We start from the raw sequence: 23,549 nt of genomic DNA, 5'->3' as shown, positions 1-23,549 counted from the left end.
TTTCATGCAAGGCTGTTTTGTTTCCTCTAGGAGAGAGGCTGTCATTGGTGCAAGTGAAAATGTTGATTCCCGTCTGCAGAAAATTTTATGCACTAGTGAGGATGCAAGTGAACACATGCATTACTCATATCTCCTGGGGCTTTATAAAGTTGTGATTTTAAGGTCTCCAAGTGGAGTCACACCTATTACAGTTTTTACAACCTGCTTTTAGCCTCACAAGTCCATGCACAGCTAGAATGTCTTGAGATCTCACCTTTACCTGTGCATGTGGGTGTGTGTATGTGTGTGCACACCCTGCTTGGTATGGCCCTTGCAGCTTGTGTGAAAGTCACAAGCAGCCATAGAGGTGACCTCCCTAACTGTAAGATGACAGTGGTGTTGTCATTCTGCTTGGCATGACTGGGAGCTGTATCTGTGTGTGTGTAACTGTAGCCCTTCCACCCAAAGAGAGCTCAGCAGCCTGCTAATGGGAGGCTGGCTTCAGCAACAGGGTAGTGACCCCTGGCCCTTTTATGAACTCTCCCCTGCCCAGGAAGGAGAGGCTGACACACTCCCTTGTGTCTTCCTTGAATTCCTTCCACAATTTCTGCTTTCTTCTCTTGCCAGACACTTTGACACCGTGACTTATTTTTACACTCACAGCCACTTTCTGCTGAGAGCCCTAATGAGTGCAAAAGGGCACTTATGACTTCCAAACATTGCAAAGCATAATAATGCTGTGGGGGAGAAAATCTAAAAATGAGCAGAAACAGCAAAACACTGAAGGGCAAACAGGGCAAAGCCATCTAGAAATAACTACATACCCTGCAATGACTTTGTCCCACCCTGAAGGTCTTTCCTCCTCTCTTCCCTGTAGCTTGCAAAGCTCTGCCTAGGTGTTTCAAGGGTGCTTTAAATTAGGCTTTACAAAGCATTGGGACACTGCTAACACCATGTAAAAATGTCTCCATATAAGCTTGCTGCTTTATGGTAGAACATTGTTAATGCTTGACAACCTTTTAAGAACCAGTCAGCTTTCTTTGGACTCCAGCTTGTTGTTGTAGGTTACAGTCTGTATTTTCCCTTTCCCGTGGAAAAAGAACACAAAAGGGAAAGTTTTATTGGCATTTATCCTTTTTTTTCAGCTTAATGATCTGCTTTATGCACGCCTTTCAGAGCAGACAGAATCCCTCAAAAGAGGTATTGACAGTTCTTATAGAAAAGTGAGTTTAACAGCCTGAGGATGCTCTCAGGCTGTTTATTTCTGCTCAGGTTTCCCATGTCACCAGCTACAAGGCTCCTTTTCTTGCTGTTATATGTATATTTGAAAGGTGTGTATATAGTATTTGTGGTTACCATTCAGAGTTTATTAATCTGCTCTTTCTTGTCAAGGTCTTGATTTCTTGATGAAACCTGCTTAAATGTGGAACTAGAAGAGTTCTTTGTCATTGAGTTGAGGGGCCAGGCATTCTCTAGGCAGGAAGGTGGAAGTTGCTTTGCCAATCCTCTTGATTAAGATATTGCTCCATTCCTTTATGGTTTAGGGTGTCTGTTGTTTTTCTAATCTCTATCTATATTAAGAGCTCCACCCTCCCTCACAAAGCCAGAAATGTGCAGTTGAAATCCTTCAAAAAGTCCAGTCTGGGAGAGGATCCTGTGGACAAAATAGCTTATTTCTCAATTTCATGAAAAATACCCAGGGTCAGTCAGTGCCTGTCAGTGTGGCAGGGAAAATCCTGAGGCTCTCTTTGCAGTGACAACGCTTGCAAAGCAGTGGACCTTTGGGACATTTTGGGACATACAAGGGAAGGTGAACAGTTTCAAACATGAGTCATACTGAATAAACACACCCTGAAATCCAGGAAACATAGGGACATAACAATGCCTAAGCTTATTTGTGTCTAAAGTCTATCACAGAGTAAATGTGGACTAATAAAGCAGACATGGTGACTTTAAGGACCTAAAGAATATCACCAGAGCAGAATTGGTTTGCTCCTTATGAGTATGGGGTCAGTTCTGGGTTTTGCTCCTTTTTTGACATGCTGAGTGCAGCTGCAGGTACTCACAAGCTGCTTCATCAAGGCTCTTCCTCTGAGCTAAGACTTTTTACCACAGGCTTCCAAATGGTCCTGTAATCACAGTGTTATGGATAGCATAGGATGCTCAGCAGACCTTAATATGTTTGGGAAGTGAAACAAGGTCCCTCATGCTCTGACAGCTCATCAGCTACTTGTACCATGCAGCATTTAACCTTCCCAGATTCCCAGGCTGAGGAGAAATTAATTTCGCCCCAATATGAAGTGCTGAAACTTGGAGGGCTGAGGACAGAGGGTGGCAGCACAGCCCTGTCAGAGCTCACCCACACTCGCTGTAGAGGCTGTGGCAGTGCTGAGTGGCTGTAAAACATTTCACACACAACTTCTTCTAATTAAATGTACTTTTTTGTTTGTTTGTTTTGCTTCACAACAGGGCAAAAGTAACTTCTGTTTGCTCAGTGTGTTTTAAGCTGTGTCTTATTGTTTGATTTACGCTTATGTGATGAAGTTTGGAGCCACAAGTTGTGTCTATAGTGTATGTGTGCAGGGAAAACCTTGCCTCAGAGATCACCCACTGATCTTTCACTTATTAAATGCTCTCTGACTGATGCTCTTGCTGATTGTCCTGACAGCAACTAACACGGCATCTCTTAGTGTAAGGCAGGTAAGCAAGAGACTGTGGTACTGAGGATATAACCAGATCTTGCCTGGGGGCAGAGTGAAGAATTTTGGTACAAATCATAGCAGTGAGGAATGAACCACATTTGTAGAAGGAGGCATGCTTCCAAGAGCCCTAAAATGCTTCCTTTTGAATTTTTTCTCATTGGAAAAACGGAGATAACAAAGTGCTTAAAGTGCTACTGGACCAGGGTGGAATTTTACAGTGCTGGGTGCAGGGCTAAACAACCCCAAACCTAGCAGCTCCTGAGCCTCCTAAAACCAGATCTATGTACCTACTGAAAAACTGGTACAATCTTCCTTCCTCTCTCACTTTCCCAGATAAGTGCAATGAAGGTCCTGGGCTGTTGGTATAAATATATACCATGCTATAAGAAAATGCATATGTTGAAAACTCTATTCCTGAACCCTCTTTGTTCTTTGATGAAAACAACAGTAGGATTACTGAAGGATCATTGAGAGTTCTCAGTACTAATAAAAGGTTTCCTGAATGAGTGTCAAAAAATTATCTTTTCTTAAAAGAAGTTCACAGAGCATTGAAAGGAAACCTTGCCCATTTCCTTCATTAACAGGAATAGTCTTTGTTTTGCTTGTTTTGAATGAAAGTCAATTTTCAAACAGCAGACCAAAGTTTCTGGTGCATGCTGGTCAAAGCTCAAACATAAAAGTTTTGTATTGTTGAAAATTTGTGGTGTGATTATATTGTTTCTAGTGCTTATATTGTGCTTATTTATATTGTTATGAATTGATTTGGACCTGTGTAATACCTTATTGTTGTACCTTGAAATCCCTGTAAATCTGAGATAACAAACCTAAATACCAAATGTTGGTTACTGGAACTCTATGAAAGCAAAAATTAATTTATTTATGACTTGTGCTGTAATAAGAGCTTTGAAAATTAAGAAGCATAGAGACAAACACCAGGCCACTTTTACAAATGCCTTTGTCCTCATTAATTTTGTTTAGCACTTCAACATTTCACTTAGATGAAATATTATATCTTGCCTTTAGATCTGTTGGTTTACTTAAGCTTGTCTTGCTGGGCTCTTCTGGCTAATCAGGAAATGCATCACAATCTGTTTATTTGTGCAGACGAAATAATTTTATGTCTGCTAATTTCAGGAGAGGCTATTTCAATTCTGAGATGTCTCCAGAAGCCTTAAGTAGCTTACTGGGAACCAATGTTTATACCTGTTTTGTACTGGTCATAATTTTAGATCAGAACAACATAAAAGAATATTCCTGAGCTGAAGATATAATGTGCCTTTTTTCAGCAAACCGAACATCTGAGTTTAAAACACCAGAGGAGAACATCTTCCATCAACCCTCTTTTGATGTCATCTCTCTAGATCTATTTAAAAAGACATTAAAAATCCTTGAAAGGACAAAGGTCAGATCTGAACAGGCTAATTTACATATAAAATAGAAAATGGTATTAGACAAGTCAATACCTGATTGACAGAAGTCACAGCACATGTTTTCATTGGAACTTCATCTTTGTGAAAAGAATCTGAAATATTACTCAGAGATCATTTCTAGTTATACCTTTAAACAGAAATTTGATAATCTCATGCAGCTGTGCTAACATTGCTGCAACCTTATGAAGTTTTTTGCTGACCTCACATTTCTTAATAAGTACACACTGATCCTCACAAATCAGACAAGATTTTGAAAGAAATATTTGCAATTACCCATTTTCTGCAATTAAGTATTGCCCTCCCTATAAGCCGGTGTTTTAGAAAAGTTTTGTTTGCCAGAAAATGATGAGGGGTGTACCAGGGGTGTCTCCAAAAAGTACATAAGTTGTAAATTGTATATGATGACACACATTTCATTGCCCTTCCATTTCTGCAGGGAAGGGTCAAACAAAGTAGGAAAGCCCCTGATTTTGGGCAGGTTTGCTTTGTAACTGTTTGGTAGCAGTAACATTGCCCTGATTTGAAAGGTGGGATCCTCCACCTGGGGAAAAGCATTTTTGGGATGGAAAGGCATGTGAGGGACACAGCCACAGGCTGTGATGTGATGGTGGGGCCAGGCAGGTAGGTGAATGTGTAAAGCAGCTGTCTGTGTTTCTTTGCTGCAAATAAGATTAGTTTTTAGATAGGTTCACTTTGTGCTGGGAGCCAGAGCAGCTCCCTAGAATTTAGAGAAGTCATTTGAGCCAAGTTCAGGAAGACTCAATAATTGTGCCCTTAGGTTCTGAAGAGCAAGAAATGTTTTGAAATAATTATTCCCAGCGGAAGCTGTAATGAGGTTAGGTTAGACACGATGAATAATTCTAATTCCTTACTGTGTAATGACACAATTTAAAATAGCATTTCAGACATGGGCCTCCCAGGTAACTGGGTTAGATCAGTAATCTCCTGCTCTTCTACTTATTCCTCAGTGTTGTCTCTTTTTGTAACTGACTGAACATAGGCTTTCTGGGTTTCAGTACAGCAACCTGACTATCTTATTTATTCATCATATTGCAACCATATTAATTAAGCAACAAAATGCTCCAGACAACTTGTTGTTAGTATTATTTATATACCATGTGTGTTAAAAGGGGAGGAGAGGAATTAGTGGCTCCATCCTGAGAGGTGACTAAATGCTAGAGGAAACAATTCCAGGCTTTTTATAGCCTTGAATATAGAGGCTATATATTCTCCCTGTGACAGTACATACACACAAGATGCTTATTTGAGGGCAAGGTAGAATACAGTTTTCAATATAAATATTTTGTTTGTGGGAGAAAAACAACATCCTTGAAAGTGATTCAGGGGAGGAAGATCCTTTTGAGCAGCTGTATCCAATGTTAGACAGAGTAAGTGCTGCGCCCTACCATATTGTCACCCTGGTGGCTGAAAATTTGTTTTCTTACCAATGAAGCCTCCTTCCTCCAAGTAGTCTCTGAAGGCAAATTGATAAAATAGCATTCTCTTGGAAGAGAAAAGATTTGTATAAACTTTATAACACAGAAAATAGCAGTTTTTCCACATCAGTGAGGAAGTCTATGCTCTTAACTACCACAATATATATGTAGGGCTTGCAGTATGATTGAGTCTTCCTCATACAAACTGCTTTTATCTGCCTTCTGTCCTCTCAAGCATCATTCTGCTCCTGCTGGTCATGGACACTGAGCCCAGGCCATTAGAGATTTCAGGTTTCACCTTCCTCTCTCAGCTGTACTTACTTGGGCATCAGTTCCTCAGTGCTCCACAGGGACTGGCTGGTGCATAGCATTAGGAACCCTAAAACTATGAAGAAAAGCTCAGCTGGTAATGGTTCATCCTTCTCCAAGGGAAAACAACTGGGGAGCAGTGAAGGCACCTGGAGCACAGATGCAGGTGTCTCAGTAAAATGAGGGCCTGACCTGTGTTTGTTAGCTGCTTGGGAGATCTGTGGTGTCTCTTAAATGTGAATCCAGCTTCAACACAAGCAGAAGTTTATTTCTTTCCTTTTGAAAGAGATTGTGGAACCATCTCTGCTGAACTTGAAGGCAGTGCAAGGGTTGTACATTGAGCTCTTTTTATGTGGAGAAATAAAATGACTTTCATATTGCCTCTGTTACCCCAAGTATCCAGGCAAGCACCTGTTGGTGAACTCCCTCCTCTCTTTCCTGCTCTTGATTTCTGTTTGTCAAGTTTGCTTGTATAGACAAAGTTCATCTGTGTCCTGCACAGATGAATTGTATGGCACATAGTTGTATGGCAGTGTGAGGAGTGGCACATCTTCTGCTTGGGAAGGCAGCATGTTCCTTGGCAGGCTCCCCAGAAGGCTCATCTAGATGCGTCTGTTTGTCCCCGCTGTACTCATCACCTTGTGGTTAGTGCAGATGCCTGGCTTAGTCCCCTTAGCAGGGTCAGAGAGGGGAAGTTTCAGATCTCCTTATCCCTCTGTTTGCCTTGGTTTTCTCAGCTTCACAGGGGAGATAAAGGCAGCACTGAGACAGCCAAATATTTGCTTGTATGAGTATGTATCTTAATTAGCAGAGTCCTTCAAAAAGCTGACTGTGGCAAGTGCTCCAACAGCAAAGAGGAATCCTTCATGCTATAAAAAGCCTGGAATTGTTTCCTCAAGCCTTTAGTCACCTCTCAGGATGGAGATACTAATTTCCCCTCCTCCCCCTTTAACACACATAGTATGTAAATAATCCTAACAAGAAGCCGTCTGGAGCATTTTATTGCTTAATTAATATGGTTTCAATATCCTGAATAAATAAGATCACATTCAGATTGTGAGTACAGTAAAGTTAAGGGGATACGATCCAAGAAGGAGTTTCAAATCCCTTCGCATCTGTTCCTCTATTTTGTTGGATTAATTTTATGTTCTAAATTAAATTATTCTTATGAATTTGTTGCCTCTGATGTTCTGCCCTCCTCCCCCCATTTTTTTTCATCATCTGTCTGCTCAACACCTTTCCTGCTCCCTCGCACAGGGAAATAGAAGCCACTTGACAGCCCAGCTGGCTGAGCAGGTCTGTGCTGCTCCTCTCCATCCCTTGTGGGGCTGCTGAGTGTGATGGGTTTGGAAAGCTCTGGACTTATTAGTCTCTGTTTTCAGATGAATGCAGGCTTTCCAACTGGCATTCATTGTTACTTTGATCCAGGTTTTAATTGAAAACTTGGGAATTCGAAATCCACTGAACTGTAGTAGACTAACTTTTTAGCAAAAGATCCTTTTCTTCCCCTCTTACCTGCCCTTAAATAAAACTTAAAAAAAAAGCCAAACAACTCCCAGGGCCTTGCTTATTTCTGTTTAGCGAAGGAGAAAAAATTGTTAAGTATTCATCTTTATACAGTTCTTAGAAGGATTTTTTAAAACTTTTGGCTACAGAAACACTGATGTGACTATAGTTTCCAAGTTATCAAAGAAGGTCAAAAACAGCCTGAAGAAGGTCACAAAGCTGGGGAAACAAGAAAAACCTCATAGGCATAAGAGATGCTTTTTTGGTAATTAAGCCTTCATTTTAATTTTGTTAAATTATAAATTGCCAGTGGAGGGAGTCTCCTCAGGCTAGGAGAAGGACCTGGCACATTTTGGGCATTCCCACAAGGGGAAAATAACTTGGTTGCAGGTATAGACACTGAGGAGCTACTTGTTCTCTTTGGCTTAAAGAAGAGTCTTTGCTCAAAGGTTCTTCCTTACAGACCTGACCTTGCACACCACAACCCGCTAATTTCCCTTGCTGCTGCCTCCAAAATACTGCAGCTCCTGATGGGTGCAGGTGCCTCCCCACCTCTCCCTGACGCCCCTCTTGCTGAGAGCAGCCAGCAGTGCTGCTGCGAGTTATTGACGTCTGCGTGCTTCCTATTTTCCCTAAAGTGAGCAGCTCCATGTTCTCAACTGATTTACCACCACCACAACATTTGATGGGATCAAAAGCTGCCATAAATCCCCTCTCCTTTTTCTTAATGTATTTTTATGGTGTGTGATTGTTAGTGGAACTGGAGTACTTTATCTCTGGTAAAAAATTTTCCTGAAAGGTTAGAAAGCCCTTGGAGAGGTACAAGCCCACATGGCCAGACTAAATTGCCATTTAGAAATGGATTATGGTTAGAAATCTAATATTTTTTCCAGGAGTGTTTTCAGGCCGTGATCATTTACCTGCTGTCCTGTCTCATTGTGCATAGTGAAAGATGAAGACTGGTAACTCCTGGTATCCCTTTTAGTAACTCTTTGTACCAATTTATTTATGGTTACTCTTACACTCTTGTATTGCAGATTCCTGACTGCACCCAACTGCTCATGGAGCAATCTGAATGGTGTGTACCTTTTCCTCCTGCCCTCACAGGGAATGCAAAGAAAGGATGCAGGAGATGTCCTAAGTCAGCTCCCACATGTTGAGGGACGTGTGCTGTGCTTGTTGCTTCATGATGCTTTCTCTTTGAGTCTGACTCCTGAAACCTTTTCCCATCTAAGGCATATTAGCCATTGTCTCTCCACTTCTAATTTGTAAAAAAAATTTTTGCTTTCTTTTACTACTTACAGTTGTCTCTTCTCCAGCAGTTAAACAGCAACTTAATGCAAAGTAAATTACACCTGATTTATGCTTGTATAAACAGCATGTATCTCTTCACGTGCAGGTAAATGGAATTATAAAGACATTTGTGAATAAAATTTTTAGAAATGAGAGAGTTCACTAGTAACTCATTTACAGTGACAGGAGATGAATAGAGGTAATTTAGTCTCATAAAAGTAAAATTGGCTCATGTCTTACATGGGGATGGGAAAAAGATTATTGTTCAGCAGCTGGAAAGCTGAGTGGAGCTGAGAATTGGCAGCTGTGCTGAGGGGGTTTGACTGCCTGGCTCTGTAACCCCGGGTGAGTAATTTAGTGTGCGTGGTGTACACGCTGCCTCCTGTAAATACAGATCTAATTCTTGGCTCGTTTGTAGAGGGATCTGCTCTCCCCAGGTGAGGCACCAGAAAATGGGACTCTGCTGCTCTATTGCTATGCTTGAATAAGAGCATTTCCTCCTCTCCTTCTCCTGTATTTGTTCCAAGTGTATTTCAGTCTTCACATCTTTCCTGGGGACAGAGTGGAAAGTAATCTTGAAAGAAAAGCAAATATCCTTTGGTTTAAAAGTTATATAGTAATAAGATGAAAAGATTAGGGCCTGTGGGAGTAGGCATTATGAGACTTAGATAAAGTAGATCATCTTCTACCTTGTTGGACAAATAAGCTGGACTGAAAGCACAAATGAAATGAGCTTGGGAACTTCCTTCCAGGACTGTTACTAGTGAAAATGTTGTGAAAATCCCCAAGTTAAAGGATGGCCAGGGCTCTGTTCTGTGGTGTGGGCTGAATGGCAGCTCCCTCTCAGAGTTTAGACGTTGCCTGAAATGAGAGACTTGGGAAAGGATGAGGTGGATGTAAAAAGAAAAAAAAAAAAGCATGAAAAGAGGTAAAGACATTGCTTTGCTAACTTTTTGAAGAACCTTGGAACCTTGTTCTGCCACTGTAGAGGAGGACAGGAGGGGTGGTGTGTATTTTATTTTTGAAGGCAGAGAAGAGAGGAGTTCTGAATTGGCTCTGAGATGGCCTCTGGCTTTCAAAGGTTCAAGTAGGTGCTTCATAAAAATCTATGGGACTAGCAATAATGCATTGGTCCTGCAGTGTGGGTAATGCTTGTTTATTGGAGTCAAGGGATTAAACCCCACAAAATGTCCATTTTTACCTAACCTTTCACTTTCAGCATTTTAAGGCTCTTTAGAAAGCTAAGCAAGGAGACTGGCTCATTCCTACTGGTGTTTTGTTTCCTAAGAACTGTTTGCATCAGTCTTTTTGAAGCTGGGCTATTATAATAGGAAATGGAGTTGCTAAACCTTGCATTATCAGTAATTAATATAATGATTATGTTTCTCTTTTCATTTTTGTGGGCTTTCTGGTTCCTCTGAGTGGTGATGATGTGCAGGCTGCCCTTTCTTAATGAATTATTTTGCACATTATGGCTGGTAACCGGAGACAGAAAAATACTTTGCGTCTCTTTATAACATTCCCCTAAATTACTCTGAAGATGCTGCTGTCTCAGTACTACCACACATGATACTTCTGGGCTTTTAATCAGCTCCTCATGCTGCAGATCTGTGAATACTGCTGTTTACAACAATTTGGGGCTCTTGGCTAAACACTACAAACAGCTTCAGCCTAGGGCTTGGTGGAGTCCCCAGTGATCACTCCAGCCCAAATGCTAATCCTTCTGCTTTGCAGCCTGGGCTGGGATTTGCCACCAGGATTTAAAAAAAAGCCAATTCAAATATAGGAAGCTGTACAAATGCTTGAGGTCTGGGTAGGCAGGGGAGAGCTGTGTGAATTCAGGGAAATCTCCATCTCTCCCTAACCTTTAAAGGTCTGTGTGCATCTCTGGGTGATTACTTGAAGAATGCCTCTAGGTTCCCACCTCCAAGTGAAAGGACAAATCCAGTGAGGGGTTCAAGTGAATGTGAAGTGTAGAAGCTAAGGACAGTGAGTTAATAACGTAAGAAAGGGAAGCTATGCACAAATAATTGCAACTTTTCCTGGTGTTGTGGATTAAGCCCAGGCAGCCGCTCCCTCATTCCCCCACCAGCAGGATTGGGGAGAGAACTGGAGGAGTGAAAGTCAGAAAACTCATGGGTTGAGATAAAGACAGGGAAAGCTAAAGCTGCACACACAAGCAAAGCATAACAAGGAATTAATTCACTGCTTCCCATGGGCAGGCAGGTGTTCAGCCATCCAGCAGCTTCCTGTGCCATGGGGAAACACAGAGATGCATGGATACACCATGATGAGAGATGGGAATTTTGGAGCTGTGAGAGGATGGAAGATCATCTTGCAGTGCAGGATAATATTTGGGTAATGTTTTGAATTTTTTTTATTTCTGGTTGTAGTAAAGGTTTTCAAAGTCTGTGCCCCTGCAGATGCAGAGCAGGCACACCACAGTTTTCCTCTGTAGCATGTCTGTTCTGTAAGCTCCAGTCCTTGGAAGGAAGTGCCATTTTTAAATTCTTGGCCTGTCTGAAGATGATGCTTTTGAAGTGCCCAGCTTGTGATTCCTACCCATTATTTCTGTTTCCTTCTCCTCCATTCTGAAGTACCTTAATGCTCTCGTGGATCATCTTGCCTGTTGTAGTTTCTGTTTGCAAGTCATTGTCCCTTTGCCATCTTCCTTTCAACCCAATGCTTTCAGTGACCCATTTTGCCTTACTCTTTTCACTGCTGATCTCCTTATGCCCTTTTCATGTTTGAATAATTGCCCAGTGACTTAGATTTACCTTATCTCATATTGTAAAAATTTTCAGGAAGAGAATGCGTTCACATAACTTGCTTTACTTTTATGGCACTGCAAGGTAGAAATGGTTGTTATTAATAATGCACAACAGAATGGCCTCTCATTTGACAAGTATACTTTTATTTTAACATATAATATTTATGTCATGCTTGCTAGTTGTCAGCATATTTCATAAAATTAATGGAGTCACACAAAATGGGAACTCTCTGCTGTGTCTGGCTGTAAAATTTTTGCTGGGAAGTGGAAAGAGGCTGCAGGATTTTGAATGCAAAATATGAAAGCCGAAGATTTGGCTTTGTGTGTATTTGGCAGCCAGTGTTGGAAACTGAGTGATATATGTGATATATTAAAACGTTTTAGAATGATAGAAAAAAAGAAGCTTCAAATTTTGTTGAAGCTATTCAAGTTAAGACATGCAGACTTTCATTAAAAAAGCCAAGCAACAGCTGAACTGAAGCCACTGATTTGTTTTCACTGTGAAAAAACAGCTCTGAGTGATAAGAAGATGGAGAGTTTGCTTAGTGAGAATAAATTCATACATGATGTTTGTTGTCTCAACCATATTTGAGAAGCTGATAATCTGTAGGATATTAAAAAATAAAAGAAAGAAAAGAGAAGCACAGCATGTCTGATGCCTTTCCCTCAAGTGTTCCTTAAGCTGTATCCCCTCCACAAGTCCCCATTAAAATTCTATGGAACTGTTTTCTCTGTGTGAAAAATTGACTTTGATTAAATGAACAATTTTGCCACTGACTTAAATGGAGCTGGTTCTCTTGCTGTACAAGTTATTTTTAGAAAGAAAAATGTTCATTGATGCAAGAAATTTCTCCCTGTTAGCCCATTTCTGGTGACACCATGGATATAAAGACAGAAGATTGCCCAAGCAGGTTTCAGCCGTGACCAGCCAATTAAAAAGTGTTCAAATACTTTGGTGTGACACTGTTGCCTCCTTGTTTTTTTGCTTTGGAACAGAAAGAAGTGAGAATTAGATACTAAGAACTATATTACAGTCTATCAAATCCTATGGCAGAAGTGCATCGTTGTAAGGTTTGCTTAGATCTGTAAATATATCACAGTATAAAACACAAATAGAGTCTGAATGTTCTCGCACTTTTTTAGTGAGAAATGTTCACGTTTGGGATTAAAGTAAGATGTGGACAGTAGTATTTTTTCTGGACAAGATTGTTACAGTACTTTAAAACCACACTGCCAACTGGCTTTTTTTCTTTAATTAACTTTTTTTTTAATAACTTTTATTAACTTGAGGTGCTCAAGACTAATAATGGCTCTGAGCTACTTTGATTGATGATGTGAAAGCAACACACAACTGGAATGAAGACATAAAATATTAATAATGAGAGGAGTCCTGTAAAATGTCAGCCCAAGAATGGAAAAAGGCAAGCAAGCTTCCACAACTTGGCCACAAAGTTTGCAGAGTTTGGAGAGCACGTGAAAGTTTGAGGGGCTTCCAGTGGGAGGGTTTATTATGGTGAGTTTACAGGGTGAGTGAGAGCTGGTGCAGACAGAGGAGCAGGTACCTGAGACATGAGGGTCAAAGTGCTGGCTTTGGAATAATGCTGAGTGCTAACAGCCTGCTGGGCTCTAGCTGGGTTCTGCAGATGTGGGACTTGTTCCCTCCACCACTCTGAGCATGCATGAATGCATAAACCCAGGAGAGAGCAAAACCCTGTGGTTTACCTCTTGTTGCAGTATTCAGTGTCACAGACATATTTTCTAAAAAATCCTTTTGCTAGGATTTTTTCTCCTGAGAAGCTGAGAGGCCTCAGAAATGAAATGTAAACAATAATTATCTGCTGCTGTGGAATGCAACAGGTGCATCTTTGATTGGTCTCATGTGGATGTTTTTACTTGGTGACCAATCACATTCCAGCTGTGTTGGACTCTCTGGTCAGTCACAAGATTTTATTATTCATTCCATTCCTTTCCTTTCTAGCCTTCTGATGTCTCCTTCCTCTTTCTTTACTATAGTTTTAGTATATAATTTTTAATATAATATCTTAAAATAATAAATCAGCCTTCTGAAACATGGAGTCAAGATTCTCATCTCTTCCCTTGTTGGGGTTGCCTGCAAATTCCACATATTCAGAGCAGAACTCTTGAATCCCAGTGACCATTTCCTGGGTTTGGCAGTTTGCTTTTCACTGTGTAATTTCTCCTCCTGCATTTGAGCTCAACTAGGACAGACTAATCCCAAGATTAAAGCGGATCAGATGAAGGGCTGTTTCCATAGCAGATGCTGCCGTGTGAGTGCTGAGGTCCTCTTGTGATAGAGCAAGGCCACAGGGCAATGCAAATGGGGCAAATCCTGTTTGTCTTGACTAATTGTCAACTCAGCTCTAGTTCCCTTTCCCCCTGCAGAAAACAAACCACACCAAGCATCCAATTAAGGAGAGTGAATTGGTTGAAATTCTAACCCAGGCTTGTGTTTACATCTCTTCTGAATCCCAGTCTGCAGGAAGGTTTGCATTAGTTCATGTTTGCCTTTGTCTAGTGCTGGGGCTGGCTGCAGGAGGGCACTGTCTCCTGACTGCCCCAAGGACTTCACTGTGTAGCTGAAACTGCTGCAAAAAATCTCAGAGCTGCCCTCAAAAATGATTTAAGCAGGTCTAATGAGTAAGTCTTTTGACAGGAATTGATACTACTGAGACTGTTCTGTAAAACCACAGCAGTTTATTTCAGTATCACCTTGGGAGGAGGCTTCCTACTAAACAGAGAAAACAAGGTTATCCAGGAGGTGTAGCTGTTATTTCAATATTTAGATTGGAAATCTTAATGTCCTTCTGAAACAAAATATAGTTACAGTTCCTATGACAACTGTTTCCCTCTCCTCTGGAGCATGGGCTAACGACAGGATTTCATTACATGGTCATGTAACACTGGGCACTGTGACAGCCTTGTCATCTCCACTGCGCTGTTTGCTCCTAAATGGCATTTAGCTTTGCCCACTTGTGTTGTGCAGAGCATGAATTGTAGTGACTGACCTTCACTGTGCTTATTGCCTGCCACCTCCCACTTCCCAGCTTCCCTCTTTTCATTAGCAGGCTCATTTTCTACCAAAGTACATTTGGTATGCTGAATTTTATTGACAAAAAAAATCCTAGAAACTTATTTCAGTGGTAGAAATTCTATACACTATTCTCTACACATTTTGACATTAATTAAGAACAGCATCTTAACGAGTACACAGAGTACTGACAAAAATTTGTGAGTACAGCAGCTAAACCAGAATATGCAGCAGATTCCTGTAGTTACTTCTGCAACACACGTAAGAAAAACTATAACCAGTTGAACAGATATATTAAAAGACTTTATTCACAATAGAGAAATTTTTACAAATATAAGTTCTTAAAAATTAAGCATCTTGATCTATTATGTTATTCCATAATTTCAGTTTATATAAAGATGATAAGACTAAATGGAATATGTACAAATCAAAACCAATTTAAATACATGATAGAAATGGATATGTATGAAGTTACCATAGAAACAGTGAGCTATTGGGCATTGTATCTCACAAACAATCAAAAATTTTTTTTCCCTGTGAAACAATGTTGGTGCCATTTAAAGGGCTCTACCTCTTGGGACCCAACACATGTAGATTTAAATGCATTATTATGCTACAAAGAAGTGGAAGAAGTGTGGGCAGTGCGTTTATGTAAAGACAATGTGTCCATGTCACTGTCTTCTCCCCCCTGCCACCTCCCCCCCCAACAATGAGCAATTTCTTTTGCTCTTATGAGTGACTGGGAAGACAAAGTCACCATCACTAGCCACTTCCATGAAGCGAGTTAAGTGAATGGGAATTAAAATGCATGTTACCTTACTGATCTAACAAGCAGTGGTAAATATGGACTGTTCAAAAATGATTGCTCTAACTTTGGTGTTTTGGGGTTATTTAAAAACAAAAAGAAACGTTGATATATTCTCAGTTTATGAAAAGTTTTTTTCTTACAGCTGGCAGATCTACACGTTGTACAATCTTCTCGTCTACTTACATTACTTTACAAAAAGTACAGTATAGTGCAGTTTGTACATACAACCTGAATACCAATACCACATCAAATTTGTGCTCTTTCAGATCATCCTAACTCCCACGCGAAGGAAAATTCCACGCTATGAAATGTCCATTTTACAAGGAAACAACCATGATGCTTATATTTAAGTACATGAGACCCAATGCACATAGAGCTGTGTGACTGGAGCCTGCTTTTGAAACGTGGAGAAGACCTGTCTGGTTCTCTGCTCTTCCCTTCAGCTTGCTAAGTACCAGCAACATCACCACAGACAGCTGGGGGAAGCAAACCTTGGTTAAGAAAACCATGTAAAAAGTGGCTTAGAAAACACACTTCTCAAAGACTGTTTCTGTCTGAGCTTTTGTAGTTATTTAACTGAGATGAAGTCTAAAGCAGCGCATACATGTGAGGGGCAGTAGCAGCAGGTGACCCACTAAGCATAAATAAGAAAAAAAATTATTATTACATGTTAAAAAGAGAGGAAATATTTTGGTTTTATTCCACAGCTATGGTGATTCAGGGGATGGAAAAAAAAATCTCCTTTATAAATACTATCTATAAAGAAATACAATGAAGTATAGTCCTCCAGTGGCACAAATTCTGGAGAATCAAAAGCAGCAGAATTTCTGATTTTCAACAGAGGAGAGAGTCAAGACCTCATCCTTGCTTGGCTGGGTTCAGAAACCTGCTGTGCCATGAGGGAATCCATGCTTTAAAAAAGAAGATAAAAATTTAAAAACAGTGGAGCACAAAGTTTTGAGCCGCTGCGCCTGGCTCTGTGTGAGCAGGCTTTACCTGCACATCCATTTCTATCCGTTCTCCCAGTGCTGGGTGGCCCAGGCTCACCAAGGTGCCCCAATAACTCTCATCCAGGAATGGCCAGCCCTGCCAAGCTGTGCTGGAGCATCAGTGGATCCTTGCCTTGTCCCCTACACCAGTGTCTTTGGCAGCTTGTGGGGCACGTGCCATCTCCTCTGGCAGCAGGGGAGGCAACAGGCAGCGCTGTCCTTGCAGACTTGAGGGCAAGCTCTAGCTGCTATATATAAAAGTGTAATTAGTTATTTTTGGCTTCTACCTAAGAAAACCTCCACTGCAGACCTCTGTCAGCATAGAAAAAAAAAAAAAAAAGCAAGCACTCTAAAGCTTAAACAAATGTGTTCCCTCAGCTGTGATTAGCAATGCTGGACATGTGAGCTATCTTACTAAATACCATTCAAGAACGTTACTCTTCAGAACCAGGTTTGTTCCACTGCAGTCCAATCAATGAATAATGTTCTTTCTCAGAATGGGAAGCCAGGTGTTTCCTACCTGAAATGTCTGGAAGTCATCCCATCACTAAATGAAAACAGGTAGACTTAAAAATCATGTAAACCACTTCAAACCAAGTAGAAACAGGAATTAATTGTGCCTCATTTCTTTTTCCCTTTGGTGATGCCACAGAGCAAAACATTTTTGGCAAAGCTGTTACCTTTCTTAATAAGCCAGGCCTCTACTCGAAGGAATATTTTTTAAGCCCATTGCATTTCTGTTACTTAAGACAAGGCAGTGTTGTCAGAAAGTTTTAGTTCAAAGCAGGATAACTTCCTCTCTGAATGACTCCTCTTCTTTTGAGGAGGCAGGTTTTCTTCAAGGCATCTGAACACCCAAGTTTATTCACACAGATACATCAAACTGCTTTGTGACAATTAACCACCAAGCCTGGTGTCAAGTCTGGACCTACCTAAATCTTTGCAAAAGTAACAGAAAAACAAACAGACTGTATCTGATATAATCTGAACTTGCAGGAAAATGTTGTTGAGTGGATTTTTTTTTGCCAACCAACCAAATGAAAGCTACTGGACTAAATATATAAAGAAGGTTAATAGTCCCTTTCTTAATATGAAATGATTCCCTTATTTTACTCCATAGTAGCTTGACTAAAGACATAAGAATAACACCACCTAGAAAAGGGAGGAAACAATTGATTCTATTACAATATTCTAATCAAAACCTGAAAAACTAAGGTCTGCTAACTAATGTGCTAAATCCATAGAAACTAGTTTAATCTAACTTCAACTTATACTGCAGTTTCAGAGTTGGGTCTGCATGAGATGAAAGTACCCCTATGTCGATTTCATTGACAGTGAAATACATCAGATACTCCAGCAAGTAATGATAGACCCGCATAAGAAGAGGCTGTCACAGTCACAAGATTTGTCCTGGATGACACACAAAACAAACTAACATAGAACATAAAAAAAAGAAAAAGAAAAAGCTCTTTATACTTAATTCAATATGGCTTTTTGCAACATGGCAAAATATTACAGCTTAAAGCATACATCTCCTCACAGAGGAGAGAAGAATTTTGCAGTCAAATTAAAAGCATAACAGGAAACAAGTAACATGCAGACCTTCCGCTTTTTTTGGCCAAAATGACACTGCAGCCTAACAGAATCTGGGAAGATACCCTATTTCACTTCTAAGAAGGTAATAATCTGAATTAGAGGATTAAGGTTTTATAATTAATTGGGTACATTCATAAAAATTTACTGTTAAAGAAAACAGACTGCAAAACACTTGATTAAAAAATTTAACTTAGGAATTTAAAACCAAATCATGTGCCCTAGTCCTGGAAACGTAAGGAATGAAACAAAGTATAAATTAATCTTCATCTATTTCTGGTTTTCTTCTTTATTCCCATCATCTTTGTGAAGAACAGGGAGAGGATGAGCCTCTGTGTTGAAGACCCAGTGTTCAAATGGAAGAAGATCATCTTCAGAAAACAGCAAATACAGGTACCTGGCAAGAAAAAAAAAAAAACAGGAAATGAGGCCACATCAGGGAAGTGGTTTTCAGGAGAACACATAATAATTCATTTTTAATTTACTTGAGTATTAAACTTCCTGTTGAGATGGCATGACTGATTTTTTCTTGCGCAGCAAAAAAAAAAAAAAAAAAAAAAAAACCAAAAATCCAGAACTGAAGAGATCAAGACAAAAGTTTTATCTCATTAAAAATTTAGGAGATGTTGATAGATAATGAAAGCATTGTTTTTTTCTCTTAACAGGCCCTGCATGCTTTCCATGGAAGTTTTTTTTTTCCTTCTTTTTCTAAAATTTTAAAATGAAAAGTATGCAATATAAGCCTGTTATGTTCTCTGCCTAGTCAATTTGTTTCATTAGTGCTGGCATATATAATTAGATCCTATCAAAGACAGGAGATGCAATGTCTCAAAAACTATCAAGTACCTTTATCAGAAGTAAAGATAATTTGCAGTAGTCAGGGAATTTATGTTATTGACACAGACTGGAAAAAAAAGGGCAATTTTGCTTCCTGCCACCTAAGAAGAGCTCTGCTATTTCACTCAGATTTTGTTACGTGAGAGTGTCAAGGGTACTAATGATAAATACTTATCTGTAAAGATGATACACAGAACTACTTCACATTAATGAAAGCCAACTTTCTCAACTTACTTGAGTGTCTCTGAAAGGAAGAAACTTTGCTGCACATCATCATGGCTTTCATGATTGTTATAAACATCTCTAAGGCCAGAATAGCCACCATCGACTCTGCAGTGTTTTTCCAGCGCCTGAAACAGAGATCACCCAAATCAGTGGGATTAACAAAATAAATATGTCAGTTTTTCTGTTTGGCAATAAAACTAGCAAAAAAAAAAAAATTCTGCAAATTCCTTTGATAAAGAGGTGAAAACTTGGTAAATGTCTACGTAGAAAAACTCTTAAAAAAAAAAGACATAGGCGTACCTGTCTAATTTCATATTCAGGAAGAGAAGCAAAATAATAAATTAATAAAAAGCGAACACAAACCAGCTTTCAGAAGGAAAGATGTATGGGTAAAAGGATTTAAAGACATATGGATTTTCACTTATATTCTTTCTCCTCTTCTTAATAGGAGTAACAATAGCCTTTCTCTCCCAATCTCTCAGCCTTTGGAAATTGTGTTACCTATACCTTTTCTGGTCATATTTTGGTACTTAAAATGATTGTAACATGATTGAACGCCATACTAAAGACCAGTCTTTTCCTTAGCTCCTGCAAATCCCTTCAGAAAAAGGAAAGGCAACTCTCCATTTTCTGTGTAAGTTATATGGCTTCTCTTTGCAATTATTTAATTTTTCAATGGGAAACCACTGATATTGGGCTCTGACTGAATTTCTCTTGTGCAGCAGTCATATTTTTCTTTGCTACCTCTCTGAAAAAGCTTTGTCTGTTACACAGGCATAGATAGAAAGCCAGGACTTAACACAACATAATTTAGCTGGAACAGTAACAATGTAATTTTTTCTAGCTAGTTTCCAAACCCTTTATTCAGTTAAAAGGTGTAAAACAGATGACTGATTCCTATTTCACAATAAAAAGGAGTACATGGGCTGCCTTTTCTGCCTACAGGAATGTCCTATATTTATGAAGGAGAAAAAAGATCAGATGAAAAATATATAAAAGGGTAAAATAGTAAAATAGATGCAGTGAGACTATTTAATAAATATTGTTGCTTTTTTTTTTATTAGGTGTTTGCAATAGAAAGGTGGTACCTATATGCATATATATGAGCCATAACTTCTTTAATACTGCTATCCAATATCTTATTTGAGTATTGGTTATCTTATCACTACTATATTTAAAAAATTAATTAATAGGGTTTTTCTTGATAATTTATGTATTTAATAAGGCTACAAGTATTCTTGCTCAATTCATTTTTCTTTGCTTACAACAACTCTCTGGTATCAGACAGTATAAAAAAGGAGTAAAGAGAATTTAAGATGATTATATTTAAAACAATTCATGATTCAAAACAAATTAAAAAAATGCTACTTAACCCTAGTAACTTCTTGCAATGAAAATGACAGTAAGGATTGTGGATGGCTGCATTCACTCAGGACCACACTACTGTGAAACAAGGTGTCTTCTGTGGAGATGGTATTGGAACAACAACTTTCAGGCAGAAATACTTGGGGCTCTATCCTCCCCAAGAGAGAGCCAGGAGATAACTGGTTCTTCCCTTTCTGAAGTTACTACAAATACCACTGAAGTGAGTACAGGATGTGTAGATTTTATTTAGGGAAAGATGCTGCATTTCAAAACACACAAGCTAAAAAAGCAAGGCAGAGGATATATCTAAACCAGGCAGAATAAGTATTTTCTGAAGACAGATGGGACTAAGAGTCACTAATAATTACTGAACTATTCATCACCTTCCCCTGCTCTAAAGGCTCTTTAAGATCTGTGTTTTGCTGTGAGTGGATATCCTAAATGTCCTTGATTTTTCTGTAGTCCCTGTAGCTGTGTGCACACATTTGGCTTGCACGTCAGGCTCTCCTTGGTCTTCACTGGAGAGTAAGCCTATCATATATTTAAAAGGGATTTTTCTCCAGAAGAGATCCTTTAAAGTATAACAGCCCATTTGTCTTTTCTTATGTGTCCTTAGGTTCTTTAATTTTCCTGGACACTTCTACTAAATGACAAATATACTTAAGTTTAAAGAACTAATTTCCTCTGGCTGGTATTCCTTCCCTCTTGTATACTTCAACCTGCAACGAATTCCAAATTCTGCATCTGTGTCTGGATTTTCAATGTCAAACAAAAGATGATGCTTTTCAAGGCACAGCAGAAGCAGAACTTGAAGGATAAGGCTACTGTGCAAGGAAACATCTGCATTCTAAACAGGATGAGGTAAAATAAAAGTGAATTGCATTTACCATTTATATGCTTTAACGTACTTTGAGCATTCTCTGAGTTCAGAGGCATCATAAAGGCAGTTGGAGGCACTGCTATGATGTAAACTAAGGGGTTAACTTGCCCCATGTTTGCCTTCTGGTGGTATCTGCTTGATGCAAATATGAAGCATCTCATCCCTCAAAGCTACTTTCCACCTAACTAAAGGAACAGGACATCCACCTGCAGGATTAGTTGGATAAAAAGGCTCCAGGTTGTCAACCATCCTGGCAGTGATGGGATTTTGTGCCCTCTCCTGCAGTTTGAGAGCGCAGTGATGTTCACAGTGATAGGGGTAGTGGTGGGCAGGAAGAAACAATCAAGCACATTTTAAATAAGCAGTTCTCAGGAAATGAGGGTGGCTAGGATCAGTTATGATACAGTAATGGAAAACATCAAGCACAGTGAAAACTGGCTGACAGTCTCAAACTATCATAAAGGGGAAAACAAAGGAAGTGATACAAATTTAAAATATGTGCCACATTTATAATGCAGAGAGGGAGGCTTTCATGAGCTAAGTTAATAAAACCTTTCTGACTCAGTAACAGTGGACATTGCTGGTGGTCATAACTGCATTTTCTCCAGTTGCCGAAGTACATACAAAATTATCTTGGACTCAAAGCAGCAAAGAAAATTCACAAAGAAAAAAAAGGACAGGCTATAGCATATTTTTAGTTTATAAAGTTAGAGAAAGACTTAAGAGACTTGTCAGAGAGTTTAAATGTCATGACTCTAAACCTGCCTCCTTTTCTACTACAAAGGCCCTGGAAAAAAACCTAATGAGTTCTCATCGCCAGAGTAATGAGTTAAAAGTGGACATGGAACACATGAAGAACAACTTTTTTTGGACAAAACCCAAATGGTCTGATCATTAGTTTCCTCTTTTTTCTTGTTTCAATCTCAGGTTCCCCTTTGTGCAACAGGTACTGATAATTAAACCAATGGCCCTCAGTGGTTGGGGGTTTCCCCAAGGACAGAATGGGTCAGGTGCTCTTTGGGGCAGCATTAAGGAGCAAGGGGGAACAGAATTTACGGCATAGTTATGGCAAGCTAGCATGATATGTGCTGTAACAAAAAAATACTGTATTAGGTGGAGCTGTACGGCTATAAACACCAGGAGAGAACGGAAAGAAAAAAGATTTTAAACCTACAACTGACTGCATAAGTTCTGGAAAGCTGCAAGATTTGTTTTTGTGAAACAAACACCCAACTGCATGTTTGGAGAGTGGAAGATGTGCCCTGGGCAGAATGGGACCAGCTGCATCTCCCACACCCATCTGGCTGTGTTGGAGCCAGATTGAGAATAACCACAAGAATGTTAAACAAGGGACACGTGGGGAGTGAGAAGGAGGTAAACAAGTGTACCAACCTGAAAGAAATACAAACAAACTGAACCAAATGGGTAAAGAATAATAATAAGGAAAACATTTCAATTGTTTATAACAATGTTATCAGTGTGGGCAGTAACAATGAGTCAGGAAAAACATCTCCTGGAGAAGGAACAGTTGGCATTGCTGAAGCCTGATGGGATGACTTCCACAAACAGCCATTGTAAATATGCCAATTATTATCTGCCTGGGAAGAGTCCAGTAGTAAAATGTGTGCCTATGGGTGGTGTTAGCAAAGAAGAAAGTAAGGGAAGAGCCCTCTAAATTAGAGGTTTTAAAACCCAAATTGCTTTGGAATTAGTAATTCAGAAGCATATTGTTTCAGGGCCCCCCAGAGCCAACACCTGAGGGAGGCAAATACAATACCCTAAATAACTGCTCTCTACCTAGCTGAATACAGTGCTCAATGCAGGCATGGAACAATTGTGAATATTCAGGAAAGAAGTTTGAGAGTATAAGCAGAGGTAATACTACTATTCTTTTTTGGTAAGCAGATTTTGTTTTACATTTAATTCCTGGAGGATATGTAATTACCTGACTTGAAATAACCTTTTTTTCCACGATGCTCAACAGCATTTGCACAACATTTCTGATATGATCAATATCTACACAGTAAATACTGAATGCATTTAGAGATCTTAGTTGCTGTGGAGGGAGTTGGGTTTATGGGGTCCTAACCCAGTAACAGCTCTCTAGTAGGGTCCCTTAGGGATGAGAAATTGGAGGGCACAAGTCTACATGTCCTACCCTCAGAGCAGAGCAACCTTCTATAACTAGTGGTGTAAGCCCCTCCAAGAAGGTTGTAATCATACATTTCTGGAAACAAGGTGTTGGGTAAACTGAAAAACAGGATATTTTTGAAATCCTGGAAAGCAATACATGTGCACAAGAGAGGTCACTGTGAACAAAATACTGCAGAGAGTTTTGATTTTTTTTTCATTTTTCTTAAGTACACAGAGACAGAAAA

The 23,549-nt window shown here is 39.6% G+C and overlaps 1 protein-coding gene across 2 annotated transcripts in view; it reads right to left on the bottom strand.

The window, feature by feature from the left end:
- Nucleotides 1–14,764: 14,764 nt before the first annotated feature.
- The window catches only part of MAN1A1 (mannosidase alpha class 1A member 1), a 137,050-nt gene continuing 128,265 nt past the window's right edge, over nt 14,765–23,549 (bottom strand). For both annotated transcript variants that reach the window (XM_005492610.4, XM_074537912.1), the window contains exons 11-12: nt 18,936–19,051; nt 14,765–18,261 (exon numbers count right to left, since the gene is read on the bottom strand). In XM_005492610.4, the coding sequence (XP_005492667.1) occupies nt 18,135–18,261; nt 18,936–19,051 (243 nt within the window). In that variant the 3' untranslated portion in view covers nt 14,765–18,134. The remainder of the gene's footprint in view (nt 18,262–18,935; nt 19,052–23,549) is intronic.

The sequence above is a fragment of the Zonotrichia albicollis genome, chromosome 3 (genome assembly GCF_047830755.1).
Source record: "Zonotrichia albicollis isolate bZonAlb1 chromosome 3, bZonAlb1.hap1, whole genome shotgun sequence".
NCBI lineage: Eukaryota > Metazoa > Chordata > Aves > Passeriformes > Passerellidae > Zonotrichia > Zonotrichia albicollis.
This window is presented reverse-complemented; position numbering and strand designations above follow the sequence as displayed.